This window comes from Sinohyriopsis cumingii, chromosome 6, assembly GCF_028554795.1.
Source record: "Sinohyriopsis cumingii isolate HCF-2022 chromosome 6, ASM2855479v2, whole genome shotgun sequence".
In the NCBI taxonomy this organism is placed as follows: Eukaryota; Metazoa; Mollusca; class Bivalvia; order Unionida; family Unionidae; genus Sinohyriopsis; species Sinohyriopsis cumingii.
In genome coordinates, this window is record NC_142966.1 from 94701 (window position 1) to 107057 (window position 12357).

General features: G+C 34.2%; 1 protein-coding gene across 5 annotated transcripts in view; it reads right to left on the reverse strand.

Annotated features, from left to right (window-relative positions):
- Positions 1 to 12357, reverse strand: part of LOC149796249 (receptor-type tyrosine-protein phosphatase alpha-like) — a 68646-nt gene that overhangs the window by 42733 nt on the left and 13556 nt on the right. For 2 of the 5 annotated variants that reach the window (XM_089960885.1, XM_089960881.1), the window contains 4 exons: positions 6833 to 7027; positions 5060 to 5197; positions 3000 to 3140; positions 876 to 1016 (listed from right to left, as the gene is read on the reverse strand). In XM_089960885.1, coding sequence (XP_089817011.1) covers positions 876 to 1016; positions 3000 to 3140; positions 5060 to 5197; positions 6833 to 7027 — 615 coding nt within the window. The remainder of the gene's footprint in view (positions 1 to 875; positions 1017 to 2999; positions 3141 to 5059; positions 5198 to 6832; positions 7028 to 12357) is intronic. The other 3 variants (XM_089960883.1, XM_089960882.1, XM_089960886.1) reach the window with 3 other exon arrangements.

Consider the following 12357-nt stretch of genomic DNA (forward strand, 5'->3'; position numbering starts at 1 on the left):
TTATATTATTGATTATAGTAAAAAGCAACGTTCACTACCAACTTCAAACTCAGTAATAGTTAATTTAGAAATAAAATACTCTTTAAATAATAGAGTTTAATATGTTGATATTTTAGAATAAATTCAGCAACATATATTTCAATTACAGTATTAGTATGAAATATTGAATTTTAGATGCTTTTGCTATCGCGAACTTATTCGATATTTAATTATCTCTATTATATTTTAAAAAGCAGAAATTATACAATCTATGATATTGGTAAGTGAAAGAATATCGTAGTTTTATATGTATCTCTTATATCCGTCATTTAAGCTTATGTAGTTTGATATTGGGATGTAATTTTATATGTTGAGTGTTTCAATAAAAAAAATTGTTCGCCAGAAACTCAAACAGGCTTCTGTCCTTACAGCATCCCACGTACCTCTCGCAAGCCAATTCCCCAGATGTAGCCACATCTTTATCGTCAAGAGACACCTCTTTCAACAGGATTGAAATTCGTCTTTCTCTCTCTCTCTCTCTCTCTCTCTCTCTCTCTCTCTCTCTCTCTCTCTCTCTCTCTCTCCCCCCGTTGGGTTTTGAACACAGCTTGACATAGACTTTATGAGACGATTCATGTAGTAGGCCACCAAAAAGTGTAAATGATTCCTAAAATTGGGAAATGTAAAATTATATACTTTATTTAAAAAAACTTTAATATTCGAATTTATTTTTATTGAAGTCACATTATTTTCTTCAATTTGAATTGTCCCTCTTTCCCGAAGATTCCTTAATAAGTATTACGATAAAAAACAATATCTGCAGCACTACCAGTTGCATTTCCGGAGACTTGATATAAAATGAAATATATTATGCAGGCATATGTAATGTAACTGACCAATTTTGCATGTATCACCCTGCCATCCTGCTTCACATCCACCAATGCAGTATCCATTCGTGACGAAACAACTATTATTTCCTCCATAACATCTTCCACATGTCTCATTGCATCCATAACTGTAAGTTCCGTTTTTGCATTCTAGCGAGAACAGCGCATTCGATGATTATTAAATGGAAACTCGTCAAATCACATTAAGTATAACATTCAACATAACTAAACCAATTTCATATGTAACGAATGCGATAGAAACTTTATACATGGTCCATAACCTTATATGCCAGCTCTGCCTTGTCATTTAAATAGGGTATACGACCTTAAATACCCGTTCCTCCCTTCTATTTCATTATTGTCCATAACATTAAATAATCTTTCTGCCCTGCCTTTTAAATATGGAATATACCTTTTGCACTACTTTTACTTTTATGTATATGCCTAACTGAAAATTTGTTCAAAATTCAGTCGTACGTTTGGTCACAAACTACTGCTGCTTATTTGATACGTGTATTCGATATCACATATTCAGCGCATGATTGGATTGCATGGGTTTCATCAAATATTCCTTGAAGTAAAATTTGCTTTCATAAAATTTCAAGCAATGCAATTTCTCGAGCAGCTTATGTAGCTGCTGGTTTTTCCATTACAAGAGTGCAAATTAAATTTAGTATTGATTGCAGTGTTGCTTCTTTTAGCATTACAAGAGTGCAAATTAAATTTAGTAATGATTGCAGTGTTGCTTGTTTTACCATTACAAGAGTGCAAATTAAATTTAGTATTGATTGCAGTGTTGCTTGTTTTAGCATTACAAGAGTGCAAATTAAATTTAGTCTTGAGTGCAGTGTTACTTGTTTTGCCATTACAAGAGTGCAAATTAAATTTAGTCTTGAGCGCAGTGTTACTTGTTTTACCATTACAAGAGTGCAAATTAAATTTAGCCTAGATTGCAGTGTTGCTTGTTTTACCATTACAAGAGTGCAAATTAAATTTAGTCTTGATTGCAGTGTTGCTTGTTTTATCATTACAAGAGAGCAGATTAAATTTTGTCTTTAGTGCAGTCTTGATTGTTTTACCATTACAAGAGAGCAGATTAAATTTAGTCTTGAGTGCAGTGTTGCTTGTTTTACCATTACAAGAGTGCAGATTAAATTTAGTCTTGATTTCAGTGTTGACCAATCGATATTAGATTGGTTTGTTTTAAAATGTACTTTTGCAAATGTTTGTTTAAGATCTGCATTTTGCGTTACAAAATTTACAAAATGTTAAGCTAACAGTGCTTAAGCGGTATAAAGATAATCTATAGTAGTTGACGTTTATACAGTACATCTTGCATTTCGCATGTGTCATTCACGAATGCAGTGAAACCCTGAATAGTATATATCTGGGTTTTTTGTAAAGTTTGCTCAAGATTGCGTCACGATTTTTGCAACAAACTACTAGTCATGATTTATTACTCTATTCCTTGTCACATATTCAAGACAATGTGACGTGAGTTTCCTCAAATATTATCTTTAGTAGTGTCTGCTTTCATAAATTAACGCACTGGTAAATACAATTCATCGAGCAAGTTATCTAGCTCTTTATTAAATCACAAAAAAAAGTGCAAAATCAAATTTAGTCTTCCTTGTCGTGTTAAAAGCTAATCTCAGCTTTCATTTTTTAATTCAGTCTTTGAAGTAGATATCAACAACTGGCGCTGCCTATGCGGTATCATGTTAACGGTAGTCGAACCTTAATGCACTTCTTGTGACGAATTTACTTCTTGTTTGTCATGCCCTGATTCGAAATCCATGCTCCTGACCCAAGTTTTTACTTGCTGTCTCCTTACGAAAATTTATTGATTTAAATTTCAGGGCAACACCGCAAGTATTTATACTTGAAAGATATGGCAGACATTTGACTGTGCAAGTGAATAATTTATTTGGCAACAGAAAGGGCTACTGTTAAGAGATAAACACAAGCGTAATTGGTATAAAGTTATACTAACAATATGTAAAATTTAAAATCAATAAAATCATTTACAATTTATATGTGGACAATATGTAAAAAAATAGAAACTTTTCTATAGATTGTACTGTCGTTTACAATTATAAATTGTTAATTTCTTCTGTAGAAAAAAAATCATACTCTGTTTGCATGTGATGCCCTGCCATCCCTCGATGCAACCGGACGTGCAATTTCCATCCCTCATTGAACAACTTCTGTTGCCACCGAGACAGTTACCGCATGTTTTGTTGCATCCATAGCCATATGTTCCGTTTTCGCATTCTGATTCAACGAGAATACGTAAAGCATGCACGAGATTCTTGTTCTTATGTTGGATTTGATAAAAATAATTATTCCTTAAATGATAGAATCATTTAAACAATTTTTTCCGCAACATAACATCACTAGAAATTTTGTGATTTTAACAAAATCTAGTATGAAGCCTCATACTGATAGGACATTAAAAGCCAGATATTTATTGTCAACAATTCTTAGAGTTATGGCCCCTGTCTGTGTATTCTTCTGACTGTCATTTCCACAGCAGAACTTTCGAAGGATTGTTGGATTTCAACTGAATGTTTCGTGCTTATTTATACCGTTGAGACCTTGAAAGTTTCCTGATCTGAGCGTTCTGCGACTTAATTTAGGAGTATAATATCTTCTGAATGACCTTCCTACTGACTTGGCTTGTACGGCATACCTTAACCTAACAAGGCTGAGTTACGACTTACATGGATTTGACCTTGATTCCAATGTTGCACAACATCATTTGCAAACCATGTTTTATTTTTCTTCTATCCTCCTGACATTCATGACTGCAGCGTTACTTTAATTAGAATATTTGAATATAAGCGAAATTTCCCATGCAACCTTACATTGCTAAGAGCATTAACTGATTAGATTTGCAGTATCCTACAAATATCTTAGATTAGTTATAACCGTGCTATTGAATCCTTCTAACTTTGGTTTCTGCAGTATAACATTACGAAAGGATTGTTGATTTCAATATAATTTAGCATTCACCTTCGTCTTCATAAGACCTTGTATGAATTTGATTTCTTTGCGTTCTGTGGCATCATTATGGGAGTTATGCACCGACCCACTCCATCTATGCCAGTTTTGCAACACTGTTTTAAATACGGATATATATTAGGCCGTTTTAATTTCCAGGGATCTGTATTATCATTTAGCAAACTTATGGCCCCTAATTATCCGTCCGCCTGACTTTGGATTTTTCAGTATTACTTCATCAATGTATTTTAGGTTTCAAATACATCGGGCACGCGAAATTGTATTGATATGACTTTGCCCTTTTCTGGGTTTTATTGTAGCATAATTGTAACAAGGAATTTGACTCAAATTTATCAAGCACGTTTATACTGATGACATATCGAATGAGTTGGATGTCCAACATTCCATAACATCAATCAGGGGAGTCACGGCGTCGGAATATCCATTTTCTCTTGACTCTGGTGCCCTAACACAAGTTCCTTATTTTTAAGGCCCTGTCGAAACATTGTATTTGCATTGGGTGGTGGAGGCACAAAACATTAATTGCCGACATTTTCTGATGTCATCGAATATTTATATTTGAATACAGGTTATTTTCATTTCGAAGAGAGAATTTTAGTCCGAACAAAAGTATTTTAAAATCATTCGAAATGTGTATAAAGTTGAAGGTAAAGGACGCAAAATCCTGAAAATATAATATCGTTACGGTATGAACATACATCGAAATGTGGAATCGCATCTACAACACGCATTCATGTAAGGTGCCCGACTTTGAAATTCTTACTTTTGCTAGCGCTCCAATTAGGTATCCTGTATACTTATTCCTCAACTATCCATTAACAACACATACTCGATGTTTCATTCACACTCGGTAGAAAGCGAAAACCAAGAATGGAATGCAAGTACTTTTAAAAATATGGGGAAAGGAGATATAAATTTTCAAATATATTTAAGTTATTTAAACATCAAATTAATCACAATGCTTACGATATCAAACAGATAACGATCATTTTTCAATTAAGAAGATATCGCATAAATTAAGATTATCTACGGAAAGTTGTAAATTAATCTCAACTTTGCCAAATCGTGAATTTCAGCGGAAAGTATGATTTAAAAATACTTAATATCAAGCAGAAACCGGCAAGGACAACGGACCAAAAGAACTGTTTCATAATGTTTATAAACTATACCTGTGTCACATGCTTCACCTTTCCATCCCAGATCACATCCCTTGAAACAGGTCCCGTTGTCCTTGTTACACGGCTGACCTCTATAACAATGTCCACAAGGCTTGTTGCAGAATTCTGAGTAATTGCCGTCAAGGCACTCTGGATTGATGTGAAGAATATCACTTTGAAGATATTTTAGATGTCGATACTAAGGTTACTTTATGTGTAATTATCAAGTTTACTATGTCAGATTGAATGAACGAATGCAGATGGCAAGTTTAAAAGAATATAAATGTGAGATACTTATTAAAATAACCTAGCAACAACTGCTACAACAAAATGTAAAATGTCATTAGTTGTACATCGTTGAACGAAGCTTTAATGATTATATATATGATATTGCTGTAAAATAACTTCAGTTACGAGATAGAGCACCATCTAAATTAGATATCGACGAGTCTCTTATATTTATTGTAGTATGTGCCATGTTACATATTACGGTATTTTAATACTTTGTAGAACGTGCAAGACATATTTGATTCCATCATGCATTCTGCTGATGTACCAATTTATTCCTTTAATGCTTTGATTGTTGCTATGATGCCGTTTGGGACAAATGAAATTGTTTTCCCAAACTTTTGCTGCAGTAGTATATATTTATGTGTGCAGTCTACAAGGTAAAACAATTCTTCTGTGTGGATGGTATGTTATTTGAATGGATGAAAATTGACCACAAACAGAGCGAGATTGTCTAAATGTAAGTCGCTTGTCTAGTAAATGTTCACTTTTGCCATAAAGACTGACTTATGTAGCATTTCCTTTTTTATTACTTGGTTTGGTATATGCACGTAAAGTAATGAGACGTTTATTACCATTACTTTAACGAGACATATTTAAATGTATATTTAGCCATTGCTAATGCGTCAACAACATTAACATTTTTCATTTAGTATACCTTTTCCACAAAATTCTCCCTCACTTTCCAATGCATTCTGCACATGGTGTAAGTTATGTTTGGTGCTGCACGACTTATGGCAATCTTTATAAACACTGCCATCAGGCTATGAAATAAGGACAGTTTTGTTTCAATATTTTTGTACATCTAACTTCCCAATCTTTATCAACACCGCGATTAGGCTGTGAATTAGAAACTTTAAAGACATTGACCCCGTAGAAAACTGTATGTGTATATGCAGTGCAGTATTAAGGCGTTCCAGGGTCCTAAGCACTGAAAATATTATGGTGCCCCACTCCCTTCCTACGAAAAGGTGAAAATAAAATAAACCAAAAATGTTAAAATCTACAAGGGTGGGAAAATACCAGTGTTGTCATCATTCTAAATCAAAATATTCATACATGCAGATGCAAACGATCATGTATAATTCATTAAATTGTAAAATTTACAATTAATTTTGGATTTTTTCTGGTGCCCCTGTTGGGCTGGTGACCTAAGCACGTGCTTAGTGTGCTTAATGGGTAATCCGGCACTGATTGTATGTATGTATGTATGTATGTATGTATGTATGTATGCATGTATGTATTTCACTACTTTAATGACACTGACCCTGCCCATCAGAGTACTTTAAGTTTCACGATAGAAAACTGGGACCTAATTTTCAAGGCGTGCGGGATAGTGGCTTAGATCTGGAAATCCTTCTGCTAAATAGTACAAATGAAAGTTTGTACTTCGCTTTCCAAGAGACAAGGTTAATGGAATAATTATTGCTAAGTGCTATTATTTTTCTTTAAAACTGAACGAATAATCATTGAATGTGTAGATTTCATGTTACTTACCGCCAAGAACTTCTACCTCACATATGGTAAGTATACGCTGGTTTTGTCTAACCACTGAAATGAAGCAGGCCACGGAGTCCTTCGGTTGAAAAGAGTATTGATAATGTCCCGATGAAGGCTTTTCAACTGGTTGATTATAAATCCATGGTCTTGACTTATTACCAATATATAGCAGAAAACCATCAAGTTGATCAACTACAATGTAAAAAATCCGATCCTTTACATGCATTGACATCAATATTAAAATTGTATTTTCTAGGGTTTCTCCTGATTCTTCACATTTGATAGAGTCATTGGCAATTATATTTTTTCTTTCACCCAGGCTTTTACTTGAAAGCACAACATTAGTAAAAATAATTGCATGTATTTAAACATTCTTATACCTGACCCTAGAAACGGCAGCCATTGAGTAATTTAAATACAGTTCTATTTCATAATGTATCATAGGTTTCATCGGTACCTATGTCGTAGATCCAATCTTCTGCATACACTCACTTATTATTAATCCTCATTCAATGATCTCCAAGCACGGTTAAGCCTCTTTCAGTCAGTATGAATCCGTTTGAACAATAATTAACGCATTCGCTAATAAATATACTACAATTAACGATTTTGCATTCAGTCGACCCCACAATTGAGATTTGGCTTCAATAGGCAAATTGAAGCGGAGAGTCATCCGCCGCTGTCATTACTGGTACGCTACGAGTATTCTTTTTTTGGTGACTCCATCATCAACTCAGATATATCATTCAGAATGTTTTCTAGTTCCTGTCAGGATTATTATTAGAGGAGAGAGACAAAATAAATATTTCTTATGCATCTTTTCACGTTTTAAAAATTATTTTAGGTAACGTTTTAAACCCTCTTACATCAACCAAAATGACATATACTCACCGGCGAAACAAATGAAATTGTAACTAAAATTAATTCACCCAAACAAGGTAGTATGTGTATGTCTTATAAACATGATACCAAAATTGAAAGATGGGTACATTTGACCTTTCAAACAATCTCATGCACTCTTGGGAAAGAAATTATGTCCCTGTCTTGTTCATTGTTACATGGGTTACATGAAAACATAAATAGTTTTGAATTTTTCTCAAATTAGATAAAGCAACATACAGACCAACGATAGGGAGGACAGAGGGACAAAAGGTGTAACTATATCCGCGATGTATATATGTGTTTGTGGGTCATAAGTTCTTGGTCGTGGGTTTTGATTGTACTTTTAGCACAATGAAAGCTATATTATGCTTGAGAAATGGTGGCTAAGTGCCTCCTCAATAACAAAAAATGGGGAAGCCGGCTCTGGGTGGCTGGTCTCTAACCTGTGATACTTTTATTACCAGATCAACATTACGCCTCTGCAGCCGTGTGAGTAATAAGAGTACAGATCGAACAGGTTGATTTTGCAGAGAAATCTAACTTTGTCAATAAATTATTTTAAGCCCATGAAAATGCAAATCCTTATTGGGTTTGTAATAATATGAATTTACAAATACATGTATAATCAAGACTGATGTATACACTAATTGAATTCTACGTATTATCTTCCATGGAGATATTTATATATTCTATGCGATTCCCAGAACAGAACACTATGAGAACATTATCAGCACACGGAGAGTCAACATCCTATCTTCAAGATCGTATTGGGAACCCCTCTAAATGTCATCTAGATTTAAGATCAGATAAATAAGTCGGTAAAAAATTATTTTTACGTCCAATATAATGTACAAGCACATCGGTGAGTGTTGAATTGTTTATTTGCCTTTTATCATAACTTTTTATCACATATTTCTCTTTTATTGAAAATTATACAATGTAAATTATAATGATCGTCTATAATAAAGATGTTAGATACTTAATTTTGTACACGGGTATAAAAATCTATTTGAAGATATTAAATGTGTAGATTGGGTAGGATCAATAATATTTGTTAACGTAATAGTTTACGAGTATTAATAACAATATTGACATCTCTGGGGTAATTTTTCATTGGCTTGTGTGGTCAGTGTGCTTTTAGAAGAATAAAGTTATTTTCAACTGGATGGATTAGGTCAGGTGGGTTTTTTACGATGTGCGAAATTTGCAAATATTAAGTAGCAAGAAGGATCAAAATGTGTTTTCATTCCTTATGCTTGTATATAAAAAGTATGTGGGACTGAACAATTTTAGTGAGCTTTATTTCGTATGTTTGTTTTAACATCGTCTGAAGACGTATTTAATATCGTGTTTATATATAATTGGGAGTATACATTCGGTTAGATTATTAGTTGGAACTACAATTTGCTCATTGGACTAAAATATTATTTTGCGACCATCGTGCATTACTGAGAGGAGCAATGCCATTTTGGTACATCCGGACCGTTGGCAGACAACTGCATTCGAAGATCTGAAATTGATTCGGAAGATTCGATTCTTTCGGAATTGAATAGAACGTGCAATGATTACTTTGCATTCAGTTCATAATACTGCACGTTCCTATAAGATTGTTATTTCATAACTTTGATAATTAAAGTATTTGCTTCATTTTACAATATTTGCTAGTTTTGTTTCTTTTTTTTTAAACTAATTTACAGGCATACATACATACATACATACATACATACATACATACATACATACATCTCTCTTTCAACGATACCTTTCAAACTGTTATAGTCAAATTAAAATATCATATGATTTTACTGCATACATTTTTTATACAATAATTTTTCATTTTAGTAGGCGTCATCTAAACACTTGGAGTCAGTAAATTAGTATGTATTCTTTGCATTGAGCTGACGTCCTTTAAACACAAAATGGTGCATACGTACCGTTGTGCACACACACACACACACACACACACACACACACAGTAGTATGAAACTGCCGCTTTATCCCTATTTGTTACCCTGTGGGTCCGTTTAAATTCCGTTCTTGCCTCTAACCTCCATTATAAGCGCTCAATAAACCTTTTCGGCTCATTGAGCGGTTCCGAAATATCTTTTTTGCAATCGGAGACTATTTTATTTACTAAACTATAGAAGTGGAACATTTCCAGAACAAAACCAAAATCAAACTGCGACAATACGAGCAACTTTTGCACAAATGGGACGTTGAGTAGAAGGGAATGATGTTATGCATCTATTGTTTTGGGTTTTTTTTAAAGTAATTCTTTTACACACTCACTGCTAAATGGTGCATGATACTTAACTGAAAGAAATGGGTGATCAATAGTGCCATAAATTTTTAACCATTTCGTCACAATCATAGTACCATCCCCAAACACCCGTATTGAATTGTGCTTTACAAATAGCCTTTAAGTCACGTCAGTAAAGCCAAAATATAGGTCACATTCACCATTGATTTTAAGAGCGTTGTAGTAACAGAGGTGCATCCTTCTATCTAGTGTCATTACTGGAACGAAAACGGCACCAAAGAAATGAATTTTTAGCAAACTTTGAACAATGTCACTGAGCATGATATATCGGTCACTGAGACTTATTTTGGCAAGGATACATACCGTATTAGGACGCATTAACCTTCCGATATTCATGATTCTATGTAGGACAGTGTGCAGTATGCCAAATACTCGTAGTGCCATGAGCTAAATGCAAAAACGTATCCAAATCAAGCAAAAGGTGAAATATAGGTCACAATGAGCCTGCTTTGTTGTAAAAATGTGCTAGTAACACATGCATATCATCTATCAATTTCACAATTATACATTGGACAATCCTGAGCAATAAACATTAACACAAATTTAACCCAAGTCACAGAACCATATGTTATGTATATTTAATTGTGTTTCATGGTTTGTTTGTTAGTTTTAAACCTTTGATTTTTCATTACATGCCATTGTAATGTAACATTGCATGCTGGACTTGACCAAGTCCAAAAGTGAGTTCATTTCTCTTGACCTGATTGACATTTTTTAAATTAATTTTATTTATTTCATTTTATGTCAGTAACTAATACATACCTAAATTATTTTCTATGTGTATTAGCTTAATATCAGGATTATTATTCAGGTAAACAACAATGAGTAAATATGTTTACTTGAGTCTGGGGTTTTGGAATTTCCTAAGTGAATTTTACAGGTTATTGCGCTGTAAGTTAACAAAGTTCATTAGATTATTCTAGAAAGTTATTTTCCATTAGGTAATGTTTTTGTCTGTTTAGAAAATGTTAATTATCAGCTAAGGTCGAGTAGAGAACTATATAATTTTGTGAGTGTGAGGACCCATCGCGGAATCGTCAGACATACTAAAGTTAATCCTCCCTAACAAATCTATAGTAGCCTACCGGAGACCCAGAAATTCAAGGACATTCTAGTCAGGGTGAAGCTAACGCCAATCACTAATCAAGACTACACTAGTCAATCTGGCCCTGTGTCGATCTAAGGTGCAAAACCTGCCAACATATGATAGAGACCAGGATATTTTCTAGCACAGTGATTAGCGAAAAACTAAACGTACATGGTCCAAACAAAATGTACAAAACACAGAATGTCATTTATCTCATCACATGTAAGATCTGTAACTTTCAGTACGTTGAAGAAACTGTAAAGCTACACAAATGGATCAACCTTCATAGATTTGATTGGATGACAAAGATGTACAGAAGCCCGGTTTCAGAATAATTCTCCTCCCCTGGCCACAATTTCAGTGATATAACGCTTATTGCAATGGCTCATAACCCCAACTGGAGTTCCCAAACCAGGAAAGAAAAGGAATCTTACTGGGTACGCCGCCTTAGAACATTGCGACCAAGCGGTTTAAACAAAGAAGACTAGAAACAGTCAGCCATGCACAAGTAAAATTATATTTTGCAGCCGACACATTTTCTTTAAAATAATTCTCTAAATTTGCTTAATAGACCATACTGACTACGATATCAATAAAATATCCGGGATATAATTTGCGCTTACATAGATTTACATAAAATAACAGATGTCGTAATGGCTCGTGGACTTCTATGTCAATACAGATATTTTCCAGTATCCGCTAATAGTTGAAATAAACTAGTTGAAACACAATAAAGTTAAAGGTTTAATTCCTGTAGGAACTGCCATGTAAAGTTTTGCAAACATTACCGTTTTTCTGTTTTATTTGTCTTGTCTGTTTTGTATTTGCCTTTGAAAATGATTCATTAAAGTGTCGAAAGTATTCAGGTGGCTTAGATACAAGTTTCACACTGTTCGTTGCCAGTTTATATATATATATATATATATATATATATATATATATATATATATATATATAGAGAGAGAGAGAGAGAGAGAGAGAGAGAGAGAGAGGGAGAGAGAGAGAGAGAGAGAAAAATCATCATCATCATCATCACTGGCGGCTCAGTATTGAGGGACCATGCGAATAGGGCCCTTGGAGTGTCCTCTGTCTCTGGGTGCTGGCATCGTCTACTGTGGCTGTGCAGGCCTATGCACAAATAACAGTCCCTATTGCAGTTGGTGCAGACATACTGGGAAGTCTGAGTTACTGGGGTTGCTGCCACCGCGTTCTTCTTTGTCTCACGTTTCTCTG